A 22915-nucleotide genomic window follows, 5' to 3' on the forward strand; every position below is an offset into this window, starting at 1 on the left:
CAAGCCAGGAGTGATCTCAATTCATCTCTGACTACCCATTTTTTCCATATCCATTTATTTCACCCTTGAGTCTCCCATGGAGACTTTACCAAGAGGAGAGGGCTAACATTTTTCATGTTCCTGAAAGTGAGACGTGGCAAGAGATAGTAGTGTCATATCCTCCCTTGATAGTGTCAACCTATCCTGGGCAAGATCTACTCCTGATGCCATATCATGGGCAGGGATGGTGTCCCTAGCCTCTCTTTGCCAGAAGCAGGGAATGGGCGACAGGGGATGGATCATTTGATAATTACCTGTTCTATTCATTCCCTCTGAGGAACCTGGCATTGGTCACTGTTGGAAGACAGGATACTGCTCTAGATTGGGAATTGGTCCTGCTTTGAGCAGGGGGTTGGACTAGATGACCTCCTGAGCTCCCTTCCAACCCTGATATTCTATGATTCTATGGACCTTTGGTCTGACCCAGTATGGCCATTCTTATGTTCTTATTGTGTTACCAGAAATCAGTGAGAGGATTAAAATGGAATGCTCCCCACTACATTTAATGTGTGTCTACACTGCAAGCTTCATTTGGTGGTGTGTAGTGCACATACGTGCATAGCGCCCCTCGCACTGGTATAGCAGTGTAGATGGTGAGGCATGGTGAGCGTATACCTGAGCACATACCCTGCACTGCCCTCTGCTCACTCAAGCCGTGCCTTCCCGGCTACACTGCTATTTATACCAGTGCAGTGTCCCGCTGCCTCCCTGCTACTGGAGTCTTTCCCCACCAAAGGAAAAGACTCCGGCAGTGGGGAAAGGCTCTGGCATAAGAGTTTCCCCACTACTTCCCCCCTGCCAGAGCTTTTCCTCGCCACAGGGAAAGGCTCTGACATTGGAGAGCTGCTGACGGCTTTCTGCACTACTTCCCCCCTGCCAGAGTCTATCACTAACATCACAGTGTGGACGCGGCTTGCTTTTCACTGCGATGTGTGGCTACACATACTGCCCATGATGCCGACATTGGTGTGTAGTGCAGGCACAGCCGGTGAATTATTCAGCAAGGTAAAGTACATCAGAGGTCATTGGCAAGATTACTTTTCAGAGAGAAGCTGCCATAATCAAGAACATGAACTATCGCATCTCCGAACATCTGCTATGTCTATTAGCACTTGTAATGCGTTTGCCTAGCTATCCAGTATTTTCTGTGTTTGGAAGTGAACTTGTTCTTTCCATGCGTCACTAATTAATCAGAGAATCTTCTTTTGCCCAGATTGTTCTTCTTAATGTTGCTTCGCAGGCTCCAGTATAAAATCTGTCTCCAATGACAAAATCCGGAGGTGAAATCCTGGCCCCATTGAAGTCAAAGGGAGCTTTGGCATTGACTTCAGTGGGCCAGGATTTCACACTCGCTGTTTAATTGTCCCATAATGTGACTGTAAAACTGGTTCCAAGATATTTCCTTCACATTTCCATGCTGAAACGCACGAGATACGAAAGATGTATCGAAAAGGAATGGGATTTTTAGAGCTTCATACAGTGGGACTGGTTTTGTAAATGAAACAGAATCATAGAAATGTCAGGGGAAGGGACCTCAAGAGATCATCTGGTCCATCCCCCTGCACTGAGACAGGATTCAAGTAGACCTAGACCATCTCTGACAGGTGTTTAACTTGTTCGTTAAAACCTCCAACCTGTTCTTCAAATCCTCAGCAGAACCATCCTCAAGAGCTAGGAAAATGGCACAGCCGCCCACTTAAACTATTTTTAGTGGAAAGTTCTGAGAGTGATACCGCTCAAAAGCAAATGTACTGTTTTCTCAACAAATTATGTAAATTTCCTTTCCTTCAGTCATTGAAAGTGACTCACGTAGCTCTGAACGCTCTAAAGCTGGTGGTTAGTTCAGTGATCTGGGCTGAACATAACACGTAAGCATGATTACTCCACAAGATCAAACTTTAATTTCTAGATCCACTGACTTGTCAGAAAGCAAGCAGGGAGCATGTTTTGTAGAGCCATGAGCCCTGTGTGTTAGAGACTAAGGCCTGACTGACATAGGCACAGGCTTGTGCACCGGCAAATGAATTTATGTGCATTCGCAGCCACGTATGCCCATCTTCATGCACATATACTCACACTCATGCACCCATACACATGTTCGTGCATGTTCCCACATACAAATGCATACATGTGCTCACACTTATGTTTTCACACACACGTTCATGCTCACAAACATACTTTCACCTTTACACACTGCCAGTCATGCTAGAGTCCCAACAAATGAGTCTGAATGGAGGTCTGAAGGTGGTGCACCAAACCCGCAAGGGAGTTCATGGCCTGAAACAAGAGATCCTTGTTAAAGGATAAAACCCAAGCTAGAATAGGGTACTGGAATGCAAGAACCACTGGGAAACTGAATCAAGAAGTCAGAGAAATGACTCATTCAATATTAGTATTGTTGGAGTGAGCGAAATGAGGACTGGATGCAGAAGACTCCATTCAGATGGTATTACACTACTCAGTTCAGGAAACTTAACACATTCCACCAGAGATATCTGTGAAGAATACTTGGTGTCCACTGGTGGGACAAAGTAACCAATGGAGATGTGTTAAAAAGGACTGGCCAACAGAGTGCAGAGACAATGATTCGAGAAAGAAGGCTGAAGTGGTCTGGATATGTTGTATGGATGTCAAGAAACGTGGCATTAGACAGACGGAGAGGGAAACGCCGGCTTGTCTCATGAGTCACAAGGCACAAGAGCATAAAATAATAATAATAGTAATAGACTACTCATGCTAGAAACAAGAGTGGATTTCTTTTTGTGCATTTCAGAGAATAGCAGCCGCAGACCTTCTTCCAGGCCTGATGTATTTTGGATGCAGTATCCACGGACAACTAGATCTAAATGAAGATGGCCTCATAGACCTAGCAATTGGCTCCCTTGGAAGTGCTGTGCTCTTATGGTAGGTTATGTCTCCGGGTTTTGTAACGGCCCTCTCGCCAAAGTTCATTGAAATATGTTGTCATTTAGGGGAACAACTGATTCTCCAAAAATATGACCGAATTTATACCCTGAAAAAGCCCTGCAGTATTCTACAATAATGATCCAATATACTTAGGCTTGGAGAATTAGATTTTGTGTGTGTGTGATTTTGACAGATATCTGTATTTATTTATTTTTTGTATTTTTATCAATTCAAATGTATTATAGTTGTGCAAAATTATGGGTTGTCAGGATTTTTTTTACTGTTATCCATTTAAATTTTCACAGTGGTGGGAAATTATAGAGGAGGGTCAGACAATAATTATTCAATGACAGTAATCATTAGGATTCAAAAAGGTAAAGCTTTATAATCATTAAACCACAAATTGTCAATATCACATATCAAAATATACAAAGGAAACATACTTCAATCAAATTTTAGTAAGTTCTCAAGCAGCATTTTGCTCACTTTGCTTATCTGTAAATTTCAGTTATTATTGATGGAAAGATTTTGTTGATTTGTGTGTGTGTGTACAGTGAAATCAACACTTACCAATAAAGATCTAATTCTTCCAAGCCTACATATCCTGAGAAGCAGCAGGGTTCTGGATCGTTTCTATAGAATGGTATTGGAAATGTAGCTGTGCATGAAAAGGTGTCAAAACATCACTGAATTTCATAATTAATTCCCCAGGAGTTTCAACCAAAAACCAAACTTCATGTTGTTTCCCAAAGCTCTCTTGGTTTTATTTAATTCATAAATTAATACATCAAAGCATTAATTAATGTTTGGAAAGCACCTTGAAGGCAGGAGGACAGACTCTCAGCTGCCATAAATTAGCACAGCTCAGTGGAGCTACACCAAATTTATACCACCTGGAGATCTGTCCTGAAAAGTGCTACCCACTTGCAGAGGACCAAATTCTCCTCTCAGTTTTGAGCATGCAACTCCATAGAAGCCAATGGGATTACAGAGGAGAACTTGGCTGTACATTCGTTAGTGTTATTCTTCACCTACTAATCTGCAGTTATTTCCTCTCCCGAATCCCAGTTGAAGACTGATCATTGTACAATAGCGGCCTACGGTCTGAGCCACGTATGTTGTCACCTGAGGCCATGCTTAGCCAGGTGTCCTGCGAGTACACCTGACCCATGTGACACAGCCCTGCGTAGCGCTCTCATTCCTTGCTGTGCTCCTGGTCACTTCTCCTCCTATCCCGGTTCTAGTTCATCACTTGATCCTCTTCAAGGGCCCCACGAAACCTTAATCTGCCTTTGGATGGGATGCTTCACATCTTACTCCAGGGAGAGCCCTGCAAAACCTATGTATAGACACCCGTTTAGGTGTCCAAAGACGAGCCACAGCCCTGCGGTATAACTTGTGTACCTTGTTCCCACCCTAGGTCCCGCAGTGTTGTCCAGGTCAATGCCAGCATTCGGTTTGAACCATCCAAAATCAACATCTTTAACAAAGACTGCAAGCGAAATGGGAAGGATGCCACCTGCATGTCTGCATTCGTCTGCTTCACTCCAGTCTTCCTCTCGACTCATTTTCAGACGGCAAGTGTGGGTAAGCGAAGGCTCCTGCTCTGATTTCGCCATTGCTCTTTTGCGAATCGACCTTTTCATTTGTCTTTACCTGGCCTGCATTGGTAAGAGCACTGCCAAGTTGCCCCTGTCTATTAGCAGGAGTGGAGGCGGAAGGGGAAAATGAGCTAAGAGCTTGTTAGGTGCAGGGTAGCACTAAACACATGTGCTTAGCCTCATCTGACATGACCCAGTCTCGACCCAGGCCCCACCCCTTTTCGACCTGCACACTGGCAAGTAATGGAGGAGATGTGCCAGGCCCTTTAGATCTACCACTACTCAGTGCAGGGGGCTGCACCTAGTACGTCCCCCTATTAGTGTCTGTGTGTAACCTCTGCTCACCCCTCCATTGGAGTGCAAAGTCTTGCAGTTCCTCCTCTGCACTGTACAGGGACTTGCAAAGTCCAAGCTTTTCCATTAGAAAATGGTGGAAATCAGAACATTAGGTGACCAAAGAGGCTCTTGTTACCAACAGTCCACGCAAACCTGTGTAGGTCCCTGTGTGTAGCGGGGCAGATACCTTTTCTCCCAGGAGTGGGGTAAGCTGATTGGGGAAGAGGCCCACACCTCATCAGGCCACTACAGGCCCTGATAAAAGGGCTAAGGGAGGAGCTGGGTCAGTCTCACTCCAGCCTTGGAGTAGGAAGGGCCTGGCTGCCTGGGAGCAGGGTACCTGACGCAGAGCAGGGCTGGGGAAAGGCAAAAGGAGCTGGGGAGCTCCAGCCTGACAACTCCCCAGGCTGAGGCCTTGGGTAAGGCCTAAGCAGATACTGGGGCTGCAGAGGTGTAGCCCGGGGATAGGCAGAGGCAGCTGGTCCCACCCCTTTGCCAGTGATGAGTGGCCATGACAGACTGCAGTCTGCCCCAGAGAACGGGGCCTAGAGGGTGACTGGCAGTAGCCACTGAGGCAAGGTGGGTGTAGAGGGTTGGGGGTTCCCCTGGGAGGGGAGACCTAGAGCTGGGGGATACTGTTGGGGCAGAACCCCGAGGTAAAAGGCACCGGGGTCCGGGAGGGACACAGGGGCCTGAGGCAGGTGAGAGACCGGCCAGCAGAGGGCACTCCAAGAGCTGGAATTGAGCTAATTCCCAAGGCAACCACCAGGAGGCGCCGTGCCGGGGAGTGCTCGATCTGCTACACTGCGTTCATAAAAATGCTTCCAGTCCTCAGGGCGATTAGCACGGCCAGCTCTCACCGTCGAGCAGAAAACGCAAGCTGGAGCAACAGTGAATCGCTGTGCAAGTTTTATTAAAGAAAATAACCCTCGATTGGAAAATGTGCCGCGGTTCTAGGGATTGTGATGTAGAGGGAGCAGAGGGACCCCAGCCCCCCTGAAAGGAGATGGGCCAACCGCGCGGCAGGGCCGTGCACAGCACAGTCCACCCAGCGCTCGTTCTGAGGGTAGTTGAATTCCTTCAGGACTGACCTCTGCTCTGAGCTTTGTAAAGATCCAGAAGCAAGGCCGACGAGGCTGCAGCGTTCAGTCTCTCACGCTGGCTACTGCTCTGTTCTGGGACATCCTGGCTTACAAAGGGAGCCCTCCCAACCATGGGCTGTGGGAATTGTCACAATTCTCGTACAGTCTGTGTGTGTGGGAGTTTGCCGCCTTGGTCTTGCATCCACACAGTACATCTGTGGGCCATATGCCTACATACTTGGCTAATATCACAAAGAGCCTTTATGAGCCAGTCGATCCTGCTTGGCTTTAAAACACTGCACGCTGCTCTGACCTGGAGTCAACACACAGGATGCCCATGACTCAGCTAGAACAAGGAGGAAGCAAAAACAGCGTGGCCTATAATAACCCCCCAACAATGTATAGTAAAATGCTATGACAGGGGCTTATGTTATGAGTGAAATCATGTCCCCAGTGAAGGCAATGGCAAAATTCCCACTGATTTCACCGGGGCCAGGATTTTCCCCTATAATGATCAAGGCTGACATTGTGTGTGTAACTCACCCTGTCATTTTCGAGCTTGCAGAAGAGGGTGACACAGAAATGTGTTAGAAGGGAGAGGAGATGCAGAGGGTTATCTCTCAGGAGTACAGTGCTGCTGCGGACCAAAGGAAACAAGAGAAGAAAGAAGCTGAATTCTGAATGTCTTAGACTTTGGATCTTCCATCTATGTTTAGCTTTGCACTAGCAGGTATTAGGTCCTAGCACCGCACTAACACAGGCTGTTGGGGGTTTTGTCGTGGTGTGGGGAAGGGGGGGAATGTACAGCAATATTTAAGAAGAAAAATGCTCTCTCGTTACATATGTAAGGGATGACCTGCAAAGCAGAAAGGGTACTTTCAGAACCAGTACAGTGCATCGTGTGGATAGATATCAGACAAATGTTTAAACAGCCTGTGCATTGTTAATCCGTGTCCTGAAATGACCCATTTATATGGTGGATTGTTGAAACACGAATGTAAATACTTCTAAAATGTCTGTTAAAAAGCCTAAAGTGGCTCCAGAATCCCAAATCCCTGACTCCCAGGTTCTCAGGTATTGCTGGTGTCCGCAAGTTCCTTTTCCTTCTGCATTTGGCCAGAAGGTTATGACCTTTCCCCTCTGACCTCACCACAGTTATCCATAACTTTTGTAACCTACAGATTGGATTACTGAAGTGTGCACTACAGGGGGCTGCTCTTGAGAGCATCAGCTGGTGCAGAATCCAGCTGCTTGTCTGCTTGATATATGTGTCACGTGGAGCATATTAGATATGTAGTCTGGTTTCCAGTGCTATTCCTGGGATTAACTTCGATTTGTTCAACCCTTCGTACTCTAGCCTGGGTCTAGGCTGCCTTAGAAGCTACCTCTCTTTCATCTTCTGCTGACAGCCCCTAGATTTTAATTCATGACTCACCACGCTGGAATTTACTTCCTCTGCTAGCCAGCCTAACAAAGCCTGCACCTAGGTGTCAATCAATCTCATCTTTATCCTCTCATCGTTGGCTGGGTTGGCATGATTGATGGAGCTGCCTTTGTGCTTTCAGTGGAGTTTCCTTCCGCCCCTATCAAGGTGTTAATTGTAAAGACGTTGTGGTGATTCGGTTGTATAGGAGCTGAGCTCCAAGGCTTGTAGAGGGTGCATGCTACAGCATAAGGCAGAAACATACATAAATAATTCAGGGCACCAGCTGGCTGTCACAATGGACAAGGTTCCATAGGTGCTGACACAGTACAATGTGAGGGCTGTCTGTTTATACCTTACAACACTGTTCTCAATCACAGGTCCGGGGCCTCCTGGGGGGCCGCGAGCAGGATTCAGGGCGTCCGTCAAGCAGGGCCAGCATTAGACTCGCTGGGGCCCAGGGTAGAAAGCCAAAGCCCCCACTGCATGGGGTTGAAGCCCAGGGCCCTGAGCCCCCCCACCCAGGGCTGAAGCTGAAGCCTGGGCAATGTAGCTTCGGCGTAGCCCCTGTGGGGTGGGGCCCCAGGCAATGGCCCTGCTTGCTACCCCTTGACGTCAGCCCTGGCTTTTATATGCAGAAAACCAGTTGTGGTGGCACAGGTGGGCCGTGGAGTTTTTATAGCATGTTAGGGGAGCCTCGGAAAGAAATATGTTGAGAACCCCCTGCCTTACATGACCTGCGGTTTGGCCAGCTTCTTAAAAGGACAAAGTGGCAACAACCAAAAGTTGCCTTCAGATCTCTGAATTAGCATCTTGTTTTTAAAAGGGGGCTTTGATAAGCTCTGCTGATGACATTTTGAGTCCATGCATTGACAATTCATAGATATTAATTTTATTCTGGTAGGAGAATGTTGATTTGTGCTCTAGGAAAGGATGGAGCGGAGCGGAGGCTTTGCCACATAAAAATGTAACCGTAGAAAGAAATCAGAATCAAATATTTCCCTTTTCAGGATTAAAATACAATGCAACCATTGACGAGCGAAGGTACACGCCACGGGCTCATCTGGATGAAAATAGCGACCGGTACACTCATAGGCTGGTCACATTGTCTGCAGGACAAGAACACTGCGACAAGCTAAATTTTCACGTCTTGGTAAGTATAGATGGCACCAAACTTGGAGACTCCTTCAACTCCTTTTGTAGTCAGTGGAGAGACTGAGTGGGATTTAGATCAGGCCAGGTAAAAGAATTCTGCTTGGCAAAGATCTTCATGCAAAACAGAAACACATCAGGAAGCAGGCACGTAAGCCAAGCGGAAGTGCCTCGAGTACATCACATGGCTGGAAACCGGGTTAAGCTTTATCTCCAAGTCCGGATTTATTATTGCTGGGTTTGATGTGGTTAAGGATGAAATCCGCTCTGAGTGAGCTGCTGCAGTTTTATAGCTGCTCGGTCTGCTCTGTGAGCCAGCCGGGGACCTGAACTCCTCCCAATCCACAGTTATTTTTTTCTAAACGCCTTTTATCATGTCAGTGCTGTAATCTACGGAATTCATACCGGGCTGCATTGCTCACGTTTGAGGACCAGTCCAAATGGTTCTGAACTCAGTACAAACACACGCAGTGACTTTGATTCAGGACCAAATGTTTTCATTTTCCTTCCCAGACTTCTTCACTTGGTGCATTTCTCCTACCAGTAGACTCCTCTTGCTCTTGGGTTAGAAGCCAATTAAAGCTTCTGCATAGCAGAGCCCAGCCAAGAAAGAAATACCATCAAATTGACCAAAATTACTCATAAGTGGAGATAGATCTGAACAGAAGCCTGGATCCAAACACCCCCAGATTTGGGGAAAATTTGGATCGTGATCTGGAGCTGAAATTCACAGCTAGCCAGGCCAAATCCCCAGACTCAAACTTCTGTGAAATTTGGGAAAGTTTGCATCTGAAGTTTGAATCTGAGTTAGTGATTTGCATTCATTTCTGCTCGTAAGTTTCTCTCTGGCATTATTTTCTAGAGCCAGATGTTCAAAAGACACACCCCACCCCCACATACACCCATATTAAACATCTGCACCTTTGTTTCTGGTTCATTAAGACTCAGTCAAGGGCAGCCATTATGTCTTTCTATATGCAGTTGTTACAGTTTGGGAATCTGGCGTGGTATAAACAGTCACTCTTTGTGATGATCGACTGTTTCAAAGCAAAAAGAAGAACAGGAGTACTTGTGGCACCTTAGAGACTAACAAATTTATTAGAGCATAAGCTTTCGTGGACTACAGCCCACTTCATCGAAGTGCCACAAGTACTCCTGTTCTTCTTTTTGCGGATACAGACTAACACGGCTGTTACTCTGAAACCTGTTTCAAAGCAGATGTTCTGCACTCCTAAGTACCCCTTGCACTTCTACACACACACACACACCCCTCACATTTTATTTGTATAGGTCAGGAGGCACGCATGCAATCTCAGAGCAGTAAGAGGCCGTGTTTGTTGTCCTTTAGTTGTAAGATGAAAGAAGACAAATGCAAAGGGTGTTAAACTGTGATACATTTACTTTGTAAAAAATGGTTCCACCATGTTTCGGTTTGTGTTTTCATTGCACCCAACTATTCCTGCGGAAAACATCTACCCGTTTTTAATGCTGTATTAGAGAGGCTACAAAAGCAGAAAGCCCAATAATAATGGGGGATTTCAACTGTCCTCATATTGACTGGTTATATATGTCACCTCAGGAAGGGATGCAGAGATAAAATTTCTAGACAGATGAAATGACTGCTTCTTGGAGCAACTTGTCCTGGAACCCATAAGGGAAGAGGCAATTCTTGATTTAGTCCTAAATGGAACACAGGATCTGGTCTAAGAGTGAATATAGCTGAATCACTTAGTAATAATGACCATAACGTAATTACATTTAACATCCTTATGGGGGGGGAATGCCAAAGAAACCCAGCACAGCAGCATTTAACTTCAAAAAGGGGAACTACACAAAAATGAGGAAACTAATTAAATGGAAATTAACAGTAACAGTCACAAGGGTGAAATGCCTGCAAACTGCATGGAGACCATTTAAACAGACTGGCTCAAATTAAATGTATACTCCAAATAAAAAAAAAACAGTAAGGAGGCTGAAAAAGTGCCACCATGGTAAAGAGCAGAGAAGAAGAGTCAGTTAGAGACAAAAAGACATCTTTTAAAAATTGGAAGTCAAATCCTAGTGAGGAAACTAGAAAGGAGCACAAACCCTGGCAAGTCCAGTGTAAAAATATAATAAAACAGGCCCCAAAAGAGTTTGAAGACCAACTAGCTAAGAACACAAAAACTAATAGCAAATATTTTGTTAAGTACCTCAATGTTGATAAATGCAAAGTAATGCACATTGGAAAAAATAATCCCAACTATATATACAAAATGATGGGGTCTAAATTAGCTGTTACCACTCAAGAAAGAGATCTTGAAGTCATCATGGGTAGTTCCCCAAAATCATCAACTCAACATGCAGTGGCAATCAAAAAAGCTAACAGAATGTTAGGAACTATTAGGAAAGGGGTAAATAATAAAACAGAAAATATCATAATGCCACTATATAGAGCCATTGCCCACACCTTGAATACTGAGTGCAGTTCTGGTCGCCCCATCTCAAAAAGATATAATAGAATTGGAAACGGTGCAGACAAGGACAACGAAAATGATTAGGGATATAGAACAACTTCCATATGAGGAGAGATTTAAAAGACCGGGACTGTTCATTTTAGAAAAGAACTGAGTAAGAGGAATATGATTGAGGCCTATAAAATCATGAATGGTGTGGAGAAAGTGAATGGGAAAGTGTTATATACCCCTTTGCATAATACAAGAACCAGGGGTCACCCAATGAAATTAATAGGCAGCAAGTTTACAACAAACAAAAGGAAGTATATCTTCACACAACACACAGTCAACCTGTGGAACTCATTGCCAGGGGATGTTGTGAAGGTTCAAAAAATAATTAGCCATGATGGTCAGGGACACAACTGCATACTCAAGGTGTCTCTGAACCTCTGACTACCAGAAGCTGGAACTGAATGACAAGGGATGGATCACTCAAAATTACCCTGTTCTATTCATTCCCTCTGAAGCATCTGGCATTGGCCACTATCAGAGACAGCATACTGGGCTAGATGGACCATTGGTCTGACCCAGTCTGGCCGTTCTTATGTTCTTATTTTCTCTGCCTCTAGGACACAGCAGACTATGTGAAGCCTGTGACATTTTCAGTCGAATATGGTCTGGAGAACCCTGACTATGGTCCCATGATGGATGATGGCTGGCCAACTGCATTTAAAGTCTCTGTACGTAATGGTCATTGCACTTGGAGGAAAGTATTCTGCATGGGATAGCCCACTGCAGAACCAGTCTGAGCAATGTCTACACTAATTATCTATAGCACCTTTCACCCAAGGATCTCAAAGCTCTTTATGGAGGTGGCTACGGTATAGTCTCACCATTTTATACATGAGGAAACTGAAGCATGGAGAGGCTGCGTGAGTAGCCCAAGGTCACACAGGGTTTGTCTATACTTTGAGCTGGCTACTCTCGGTTCTAGCCCGGGGATGTCTCCTCCCGCTACAAATCACACCCCCAACTCGAAGTGTAGACATTCACACCGTCAGCCAGGTCTCCTGACTCTCAACTGCTGCAGCATGTCTGCTCCGGTAAATCTCAGTGATCTCCTACCTGCACAATGCATATTGGTTATTTGTTTCTCTGTGAACCATGGCACATATGAGAATCCATGTTATTGGTATCACTTAAAGCCTTACCCTCAGTCACATCAAAGCCAGTGGTTTTAAAACCTTGTCCCCTGGCTTTGACAGGAGAGGCAAAATTGTCAATGGTTAACCATAAGGGGCTGGATTCCCATGGTCCAGCAAGTTCACAGCGACTGTCACTGGGAAATTCCCCGGGTGCCGGGGGGATTAGTGCAAAGCCGGCAGGAACAACTCCATCACCTCCAGTGCCAGAAACCAGCCCCCTGGCAGAAGGGGAGGAGGGGGCACGGCCGTAAAGGGGGTGTCATAGGAACAGTCTCCGCTGTCCCTATTCTCCAGTTTCCCAAGGGACCGTGCAGCAGTGGCATATGTAAAAACCACCCCCTGGAGCCAGGCAGCTCTGCAGAGAATAGAAAATCAACTCAAAAGAGAGCAATAACGTTATGCTCCCCTATTGCACAGCCAACCTGATTAGAGCAGCCCGAGGGCTCTTACGTTCTCATATTACCCTATGGAGATCTAATTCTAGCTCTTTGCCAGGTAGCAAAGACTTATGGGTCAGGGGGTTTCCCATACACATGCCTTCCATTTCACTGAGGAACCCAAGGCTGTGTTTGCAAGAAGTGGGGTGCTAACCCCAGATTCTAACTGGAGTGACTACACTCTGCCTAGCCCAGACCCTCCTGTAATTCCAGCTGGGTACAGTATTCTTCACTTCCTGTCCTAAACTGGGGTGTAACATTGCTGCACTCTGCTAAACCATCGACCTGTTCTACCATGAAGGCTGCTTCTGTGGGAGACAAAGTGACCCCTTGTGTATAGTTTGTAAAGCATTTTATGGTCCCTCACAGCAAAGATGCTGTACAAATGTTACACTAGTATTATAATTTCTAAACATTTTGGGCTAGATCCTCCCCTGGTGTAAAGTAGCATAGTCCAGTTGAAGTCAATGATGGAGCCACACTGATTTCCACCAACTGAGCATCTGAAACTCTGCCCCGTAGAGTTTTAAAAACCATCATCGCAATAGCTTAATTAATGTCAACAAAGGAGACAGAGAAAGAGAGGGAAGGTCGCTGAGAATGGAGCATATATTCCAGGTGTGATTAGGCGTAAAGCAGGAAATCTTTGAAAAGTTAGATGTATGATTTGTACTGAGGTTTGAAATATGTGTGCTCGAGATTGGAATTAAAAAAGCAAAACCAAAGCAATATGAATGATAAACTTGGTGGTCAGCTAACTTGTCCCTTAACTCAATACTTCTGCGCCTTTACCTTTCAAATGAGCAGATGATCAAGAATCTCTCTTGTATTGTTTATTTGCCATATGAATTTTGTTGTTGTTTTAAAGCATTTAGTCTGTGGTTTTGATTGACTAAAAATGGCCATTGTGGGTGCACAGTACGTGAAAATCCCTCTCCGCATGTGCATGTGCACATCAAAACGCTGCTTGGATTTCTCTTGTCATTCCCCCTTCAGGTGCCTTTCTGGAATGGATGCAATGAGGATGAACACTGTGTCCCTGATCTGGTCCTTGATGCTAAAAATGATATTCCAACTGCCACGTGAGTAGATAATCCAAACGAAATTGTCCTGCTAACCAGGAAATCATGTCACGAAATGCAGAGGATTGCGGAAATCAGATCACAGGTTTAGCTCTTCTCATTACAGAGGATTTTGTCCTGAATTTTTTGTCTCTCTCTCTCTCTCTCTTTTCGTCTTTGCTTTTGCCCTGACATTAACCATCTATGGTCCATGTCCCATACACATGCTGTACATATACACCGTGTTAACAAATGATGAAATGCATCGTAATTAAGAGCATGCATGCAGAAGGAGATGAATCGTGCAGACCTGGTTTGTTTGGGGTTTCTTGGAGGGAGGAGGTGTTTGTTTTGGGGGTTTGGGGGGGGGCGGGGAGTTGTGTTTGCTGTTTTCATTGTTTCCGAACTATATATATAAATATAATGTGTTTTTGTTTCTCGTGGCTGGGCTGGTTTGCCCTTTGCAATGGATTTCAGAGGCATTTTCATTACGTGTTTCAATTTCTGTTCTGAGAGTGATGCTCTTGTTTGGACGCCCATCATATACTCTAACCACATTGCCAAGGGCTTGCCTGTGTCCAAATGCAGACTAGCTAGCTGCCCAAAGAGGCTGGCATCTGGCTGCCGCATTAGCATAACGAGCTAACAAACCCAGCAAGTCTGCCTGGTTCTCAAAGTAAAATGCAGTAGGGCATAAAATGCAGGAATTTCTTCACAGAGCAGCTGGATGGTGGGTGGAAGGGTCCTGGCCTCTGCCTCAGTGGCCCGCATGATTCCTGTCTGACCCTATCCTTGCCCCACTCATTTGCAGTCTGTGTTCCTATGGGCCATCTAGTCCAGAATCACATCTCTGAGAGGGGCCAGTGCCTGACTCTTCAGAGGGAAGGGGGACGGACCCTTCAGTAACAGATGTGGAATTATCACATCTTAGGTCTCATCCTGGTGTCTGATAGGGAACGATGGGTGAAGCCCTGAAGCACGAGGTTAAATATCTCTGCCAAAATGTTGGTTATTGTCACGCTGTCTGGGAGGACTTAGGAGCGTGTGGGTACCTTATTCAGGGCAGACTGCCATAAATAAGGTAGGAAACTCAAATTGGCTCTGAATTTTATATTTCATTTTCACCAACCCAGCAACAAATATAAACCCCTGAGGCACCGTAAGCCAGATCAAGGCATCACAGACAGTCCCCTCAGGCACTCCGGTCCACTAGCCCGTCAGCCACACGAGGTTCTGCGATAGATGCATGCTTCCCTCCAAAAATCACATCGATTCCAGGTTACCCCCAGTCCCAAGCGTCACCCAGGTCTGGCTGCATCCTAGATCTCACCCTGCAGCCAATTCTATAATAAACTATCCAAGGTTTATTAGCTAGGGAAAAGAAATGAGTGTTATTGGGAGGTTAAAGCAGGTAACATTATATATACAGTAATCTCAAAAGGTGGCAGAGATGTAATAAACTGCCAGTTTCCCCAAAGTCTTTTCAGGGTATCTAGATTGTCTCTGGGGATCTCCGCTTTGCATCCAATACCCTTCCCTGTAAGAGTTCAAACAGCCCCAAGATGAAGGATTTTCCTTTGTATTTATATTCGTTCTCTTAGAACAATCTGATAGGGTCACCACCCACACAGGCGCTTCCTCTGATTGGTGGAGCGAGAGGAGTGCATTGAGAGTCTTTGACCTCAGATCATCACGTAATGGCCACATGCCTTCAAATGCTCACGATTTAGCACTTTCCTTTTAAAGCTCTTCCTCTGTATTGTACAAGGCTTCTTTCTGGTTTGATGGGTTACTTCGTTACAGGGGTCTACTCAGTGTAAATTTTTGCTAGTACATTATAACAGCATGCAGCTAAGTGAAAACAATGCATGCAACATCCCGTTCGTTTTCATGAAGTTTAAACGCCAAATACCTTCTTATACATTTGACAATCACTTTGATCTATATTAATACACAAGTGAATTGTCCTGAGGCTTTGGCATGAGCTGGCACCTAGTCTGCCAGCGTCACAGTTATCATTAACTATAAAACTCTGGATTCTCTTGATATCCATAGAAATATCAACCCCTTTTGGAATTTTGCTCCAATCTTGGAGCCAGACTTTTAAAGGTATTGATTTCATGGAAATCAATGGACTTAGGCACCTCCGTCCCTTTCAAAATCTGAGCCTTGCCCTTAACCTCTTCCTGTGGCAATTCCATTTTAGATATTTGTATATTTCATTAATTTTCACTTTTTCTGTTTGATTTTACTTGTATTTTACACCCCCTAGCAAAGTCCAGTAAATTATCTTCTCTTCGCTTCCTCCTTCCTCTCCCCAGCCCTCTTGTCTCCCCTACCCCCAGTCTGCCAGTGCATGCCCCACCCAGGATGTTTGCAGATATTTATGAATACAGTCTACCCCTCCTACAATGGCTAGCAAATGAACAGGGCTCGGTGCAATTTTTTATGGTTTGCTGTTGCACATCAAGTTTCCAATCCAACTTCCAATGAAGTCAGTGGGAGTTTTCCCATATTGGCTTTGATGGATGTTAAATCTGGCCCTAAAAGAGAAAGAAATATAGGGATCTGCTGAGCAAACCACTGTTAAGTTTCTGTGTGGAATAAACCTATTTGTTGCTGTAATGATGCTGTGGTTGCTTCACCATCACAGGTAACACATTGGTCCCCGCTGCTACATTTTTCCTTTCCTTTTTTTTTAATATAAAAAAAATTGACACGTCCATCAAAAAGTCTGCCAAGTCTGCCACCGTTCAAATTCTCCCCTGGCGCGACTCCATTGCTATCAGTGCACGTATGCCAGGGCTGAGATTTCAGACAGCAAAACTGACGTTATACATCATCTTGACCTTTTTTCTCTTACTTTTCATGTAATGTTTTATTTAGGAGACAATAATCATGCCCAAGTGTGATGGAATGCACCCCTGTACTCACACCCTACACACAATTGTAATAATCTGTTCAAAGTATGCTGTGTGCAGAATCATTGGAAAACTCATAACTTGCTAATCAGTAATATCCTGGTGAAAGGTGTACAGCAGCACTACGTGTGAAGTTATACACTTCCCCCATATGATGTTAAAAGTGCACGTTCAAAACTCACATAGCACCCAACTGGTCAAACAGGCCTGTCTTGAACAAAGGAGTGTGTGCTTGCCTTAATTTGCATTTAAGCAGTAAAAAAGTCATTAAGCAGAAAGGGGGAAGGGAGGAAACAAAAGGAAACCGGCATGTGAGCATACAGAGGTGAAAAAACCCAGCGGGGTCCTACACAGACTCTTTGTCTCCTGGTTGTCAGCTGGAAATGTTTTTGAAAAGGGGAAAGGAAACTATAAAAAGGAGTGGCAAACACCCCAAGAAACCCCTTTCACTTGTCCTTGCCCTCCTCAGTCTTTGTACCTGAGAAAGCAAAAGAAACAGCCATTAGACTTAAAGAGTTTGGTCAGTAATGCTGTTGAAAGCATGTGGTGAGAAACTTTGCTTTAATATAGTTTGTTAAGTTCTAGTAGGCACTAGAAAGTGCTTTATCTTTATTTTTCTTGTAACCATTTTTGACTCTAATGCCTCATTGCTTGTACTCACTTAAAAGCTATCTCTTTATAGTTCATAAACTTTCTTTATTGTTTTGTCTAATCCAGTCTGTTTAAGTTAAAGTGTCTGAGTAACTCTACTTAAGGTAATAAGCTGGTGTATATTATCCCCTTAAAAGAATAATGGACTTAATATATTTGGATTGTCCAGGAGAGGGCTGGACAGTACAAGACATACATTTGGGGTGAGGGAATCCAGGACTGGGAGTGTGTTGGGGGCACCCTGCAGAAGTAACCCAGGCTGGTAAAAGCCAGAGTGTACCCGCGTGTGGCTGGCAGGCTGTAGTTACACACAGACACTCAGGGTGTAGCTTGCATGCTGGACGGCTGTTTGTAAGCGCCCCAGATGGGAGGTATTGCAGCAAGGCATTGTAAGGCTCCCAAGGTTGCAGGTCAGGGGTGACACAGAACCCTCACTGCTCTGGATTGCACCCCAGTGTGTCACACCAGGGCAGTTAGACAGTGTTATACAACAGCCACAGCAAACAAGAGTTCACAGCTACTCTATTTAGAACCACGTGACTCCTTTCCTTCCTGAGCAGCCTGGGGTATGACAGGCACACCAGGCAAAGATTTACTTGCACTAGCATTCCCAGCCATGAATGAGTATTTCTTTTTCTTCTTACCTTGGTGATAAGGAGAGAGATTGGATTTATGGCAGCCCTTCAGGCAGTTGTAAAGGATTTATGAAATGGAAGGGCACAGAGAGACTAATAAACAGAGCTGGGATGCATCATTTACTGACATTCAGCTCAGCTCTGGCAAGATAAAAAACCCACTAAGCTTAGAAGAAAGAATAGAGACTCAATCATGTTTCTATTTCGTTAGTGTGCAAGTGCATTTCCTATACCGTATTTCTTCTCACCAATGGTCCTCAACAGAAGACACTGTGAGGCCAAGGAGGTCTGGAGAAGATCCCCCTTGAAAGTCCATCATTGCTATCCCTTGCTCTGCCACAAGGGGCACTATGGTAGGAACAAGCGAGCTACTTCCCCTCCAGTGGCAGGGGATGTTCCCCGTCCCCACTATCCTGGACTATCCGATTTGGAATTCATTCTTTTTCTCCCTAAGGCACCTGGCGCGTAGCAATCTACCGCCCTGTAAAGGAGACTTAACTAATCCTCCAAATGCAGTGATGCACAAATTGTTCATCTACATGAAATATGCTTGCAAGCCTGGCGGGCCCAATTTTCAAACAGGGCCTCTGATTTCTTCCACCTGCAAAACGGTTCTGCACGCAGCAGTATGTACAAAACCCCCTATTTTGGTTACACAGACTTGTGTTTGTGTATCCAGGTTGGTAGCTGGATCTCAATGTTCATGGCCAAATGCAAGCGTGCCTACTGTTTCGCTGATGCTAACATTTGCACACATTTTGAGGGGCTGATTTAAAGGCATCTGAAAACTTAGCCTGTACTATTTGTGTGTTATGCATTAAGCACATACAACTATTGTACGGAGAGTCTCACATTGATTCTAATAGCTGTACGCAAAGACAGCATTTCCAGCATGCTTATGTACAAACTGATCAATACATTTATTTAACCAGTTTAAATGCAGTGAAAATACATCTTCATTTACCTAATTGGAGCAGCTCAGAGCTCAACTTACTGTGTGTCGATGCATACTAATCATGTAAACTGCCTCCTATGTCAGCAGATAATCTCTTGGATGTATCAGGCGCCCCTGATTATATAAGATCTTTCGTGCTATGTGTCCTCCAAAGCTTTTACAGATGAAGTCTTCTAATAACAGTGCCAACCTGGCCACTGCTTTAATGCTCTGCTTTTCTTGTAGGGAGTATTGCAGAAGAGTACTGAGAAAGTCACCGTCGGATTGCGCCGCCTACACACTATCTTTTGATACCTCCGTTTTTATCATAGAGAGCACGAGGAGGAGGGTGGCTGTAGAAGCTACACTGGAGAACAAAGGCGAAAATGCATACAGCACTGTCCTAAACATTTCCTTCTCGAGAAATCTGCAGTTTGCTAGCTTGATTCAGAAGGTAAGAACGCCTTTGGAGTCTTTTCCAGTTGGCACTTGTGTTGGGAGCAAATCATTGCCAGTAAAAAAGAGAAATGGCCATCAGTGGGCCTGGGCCTGCACCAATGAAACTAATGAGGGTTTTGCCATTGACTTTAGTGGAAATGAAACTGGACCACCAAAAGAGGAGTCATTAGATAGTAAGGGGGAGGTATTGCCAAAGTATGTGTGTTGTTCAGTGCAGTGGCTCAACACCGTTACTGTTCTGTTGCATTTCCATAGCCCCTTCCACACTCACTGTACAAAGATTAATTTAGCCTAACAACTCCTCTGCTCCAATGGCGGGGTACGTCGGGATTGCCAGCCTGGATCAAACCCAAAGTCCATCTCGCCCAGTATCCCGTTCCTGACAGTGGCCAACTTCAGTGGAAGGTGCAAGAAACTCCAAAATATACAATTTATGGGGAAAGCTGCCCCATATCGTTCCCTCCAATGAGCATGCCCTTGCATTTGTCAGCATGGAATTTCATCTGCCCTTCTGCCGTGTCCCCTTAGCATTTTTTGGAGCCTACTCTAATCTTGAGTAACCAGAAAGATTCCACGTCATCTGCAGATATTGCCATCTTGCTGTTCACCCGCTTTTCCAGATCATTAATGAATATATTACAGCACCCCGGTCCTTGTGCAGAACCTTAGGGCACCCACCCCTCTGCTGCCATGGTGAAAGTGTATCATTTCTTCCTATTTGCTTTCTCCTAGCCATTGTCTAATCCATCACAAAATGTTACTTCTCACCCATGATGACTTAGCTTAATAACCTCTCATGATGGACTTTGTCAAAAGCTTTCTTTGGAAAGTTCAAATAAATCAAATTAATTATTTCTCCTTTATCCACCTGTTTGACACGCTCAGAGATTCTAGGAGATCAGAGGCATGATTTTCCCTTACAGAAGCCATGGTGGTTTGTCCCCCTCATGTCACATTCATCTAGTTATTTTTATAATTCATATTACTCATTGTTGCAGAGAATTGAAGTATTGTTTCAACCAATTATCCCCATTTTGTAGACAAGGAAATTAAGCACAAGGAGTGAAATTCTAGTATATGCAGAGGCTGAGCACAAACCCAATGCAGCACTTTAATCACACTTCATAATAGGCTTTCCATGGGACACACGTGTACCCTCAAGGACACACATGGGCCTCAGGCTAGCCTTTATTCAGGCAGCATGGCCTAATGCATAGGGCACTGGACTGGGAGTCAGGAGACCTGGGTTCTATTCCTGGCTCTTCAGTTCCCATCTCTGTGCCTCACTTTCCCCATCTGTAAAATGGGATAATGATACTGACCTCCTGTCGGGACCCTGGTTTCAAACCCAGGTCCACTGGATTCTCAGCAAACAGCCTTGGCCATCAGACCTTTCCACTAGGTCAGACTACCAGGAACTCATAGACATGGGTGGGCCAGCTACCAGTGTTCCATGGCCTGCTTCCTGATTGGCCACATGGCCTTGACTCTGATTGGCTGGTGACCCTATATAAACTTCCTGCTTCCTTTCTGGCCATGTCTGAGCAAAACAAGCCATTGCCTGCTGCGAGCTACACGGACTCACCTGACCCTGCCTTGCTGCCCCACCTCATCCTGACTTGCTGCCTCACCCCTCCAGCCAACCCCCTATACCTTCCCCTTGGATTGGATCTCCTGACTATCAGACCTTTGTGTGGACTCCCACCACTGATCTGGACTGCCCTTCGACCCACCGGACCCCAAGGCATTACACCTCCTTTTTAAAGCACTGAGGGATCTCCTGATGAAAAGTGCTAGAATAGATTATTAGTACTTGATTTCTCCTTGCAAAACTGAAAGCTGTTCTAAAAACTCAGGGGGTTAAATTAACTGGCCTAAGTTTCCCTGTTGTCTGTGGCCAAGCCAAGAATAGAATTCAGAGTCCTTGACTCCCAGTTCTGTGCCTTAACCACATGACCACATTTCCTCTTAATCACTCTCCCAGATTTTCTTCTTCCTTTCCTCAGTTTCTAAGAGGAGAAAAGGTCAGGAGAAAGAGAGTGAAGAAGTATTCAAATGATCTTCCAAAACCTCCCGGTGGCACTGGGATGCTTTGCTGTAGCTAAGAAAGATGGGATTAATCAAAGAGCATTGCATTACTCATCTGCAACACATTTTCTCCTTCTTAATTTCTTGGCAGTGCAGCTCTCTGGTGCTCCACCACTGTGGTGCTCCATGCTGCCTGATGTTCAGTCTTTACACTCATATCCCAGATCACGGCCTACACGTCATCCTCAGAGTTGGGTGCAAAGTGAACCTGGTATTCTTTCATACAGTTCTCACTATAACTCCTGAGATGTAGCTAGTTAAGTATGCATTGTAACAGGGAAAACACTGTGTCTCTTTACTTATCGAGGCTAAACATACATGGGGAAAATAGATGCAGAACTTATTGCTGTGGAGATCTCGGGATTGGAATCTAACATGACAATAAAAACAGGAGCACCGCTAAGGGCGTTAGAGGATGTAACCAGATGATCTCAAACTCAGCGCAGAACCAAATCATTTTTGAGCGCTAATGAAGCTTAGTTAGATTTTAGTGAAAACTTTTCCATTTTCACTAGTTTTGACTGAGACCAACAGCAAAAGGAATGGCCATATATGCTGATAAGAAGACGTTCACAATTTCATCAGAGAAGATGAAAATGTAATGTGGGATCTAGATCTCCATGCTTCAGGGCAGAACCAGTTACTAACTGCCTGGGGTCAGGAAGAAGCTGCTCCTACATTCTGTTCTATTCCATGATTGTGCATTACAGGGAGTCCTGCACTTCTCCCTGAAGACTCTGGTACTGGTCTAGGGTGTGGGATAAAACAGACCCCATGTCAGATCCAGCCTAGCGATTCTATCTCCGTAAGAAGTTTGTCAATGCTTTTGGCTTTTAAGCTTCTAAGGATGTTAAATCCTTCATTATTAGAATACAAAATGATTTTTTTATTTGTAAGTGCCTGAGATACACTAAGATGCTGAGGAACTTCTTTCCGCCTTTGCTTTGGCACTCTTACGGCTTTAAAAAAAAATCTCCCAAGCGGAGCACGCTGGTGGCCAAGTTTCAGTCAATGAAGAATTTTTACTGCTAAGTTATAGCTCCCCTGAAAATATGGGCTTACAATGGAAACAGAGCCATGACTTAGAGTTGGGCCAATCGATGCCACTCTAATACTGCTTTGCAAGCGGTATGCTGACTGGAAGATTGAAGGCGGCGCATATGTTTCGAGTATTTGGGACATACAGGGCTCTGTTGAAAACCAGCTTTGTTCAACAAAACAGTCAGAGTCTGGGAATGACCAAAAAAAAAAAAAAAAAAGAAACCTCTGATTTATAAACTTCATATGGCAGCAACCACATCACCCACTTTGTCATCCTGCATGTGTGTGTGTGTGGAGAGAGAGGCAGCCTTCCCTCTCGCATCTTCAGGCCTCCTTGTGGTGAATGGAAGATCTTGGCCTTTTATTACAGAACCATCATGTCATGTTGCATCTCTAGCCACTGCAGCTGCTGCTGACCTAGGTTCAGAAGTGAACTCCATGGGCCTTGTGTTTTCTGGGGCACTTTCTGCTCCCCTGAGAGCCCTAAGCAGGATGTCCTGTCATCTCA

At 45.0% G+C, this 22915-nt stretch overlaps 1 protein-coding gene across 2 annotated transcripts in view; it reads left to right on the plus strand.

Annotated features, from left to right (window-relative positions):
• The window catches only part of ITGA11 (integrin subunit alpha 11), a 153625-nt gene that overhangs the window by 98308 nt on the left and 32402 nt on the right, over window positions 1–22915 (plus strand). For both annotated transcript variants that reach the window (XM_054043016.1, XM_054043017.1), the window contains exons 15-20: window positions 2813–2943; window positions 4367–4533; window positions 8399–8541; window positions 11605–11715; window positions 13614–13699; window positions 19066–19273. In XM_054043016.1, the coding sequence (XP_053898991.1) occupies window positions 2813–2943; window positions 4367–4533; window positions 8399–8541; window positions 11605–11715; window positions 13614–13699; window positions 19066–19273 (846 nt within the window). The remainder of the gene's footprint in view (window positions 1–2812; window positions 2944–4366; window positions 4534–8398; window positions 8542–11604; window positions 11716–13613; window positions 13700–19065; window positions 19274–22915) is intronic.

This window comes from Malaclemys terrapin, chromosome 10 (assembly GCF_027887155.1).
Source record: "Malaclemys terrapin pileata isolate rMalTer1 chromosome 10, rMalTer1.hap1, whole genome shotgun sequence".
Classification (NCBI taxonomy): domain Eukaryota; kingdom Metazoa; phylum Chordata; order Testudines; family Emydidae; genus Malaclemys; species Malaclemys terrapin.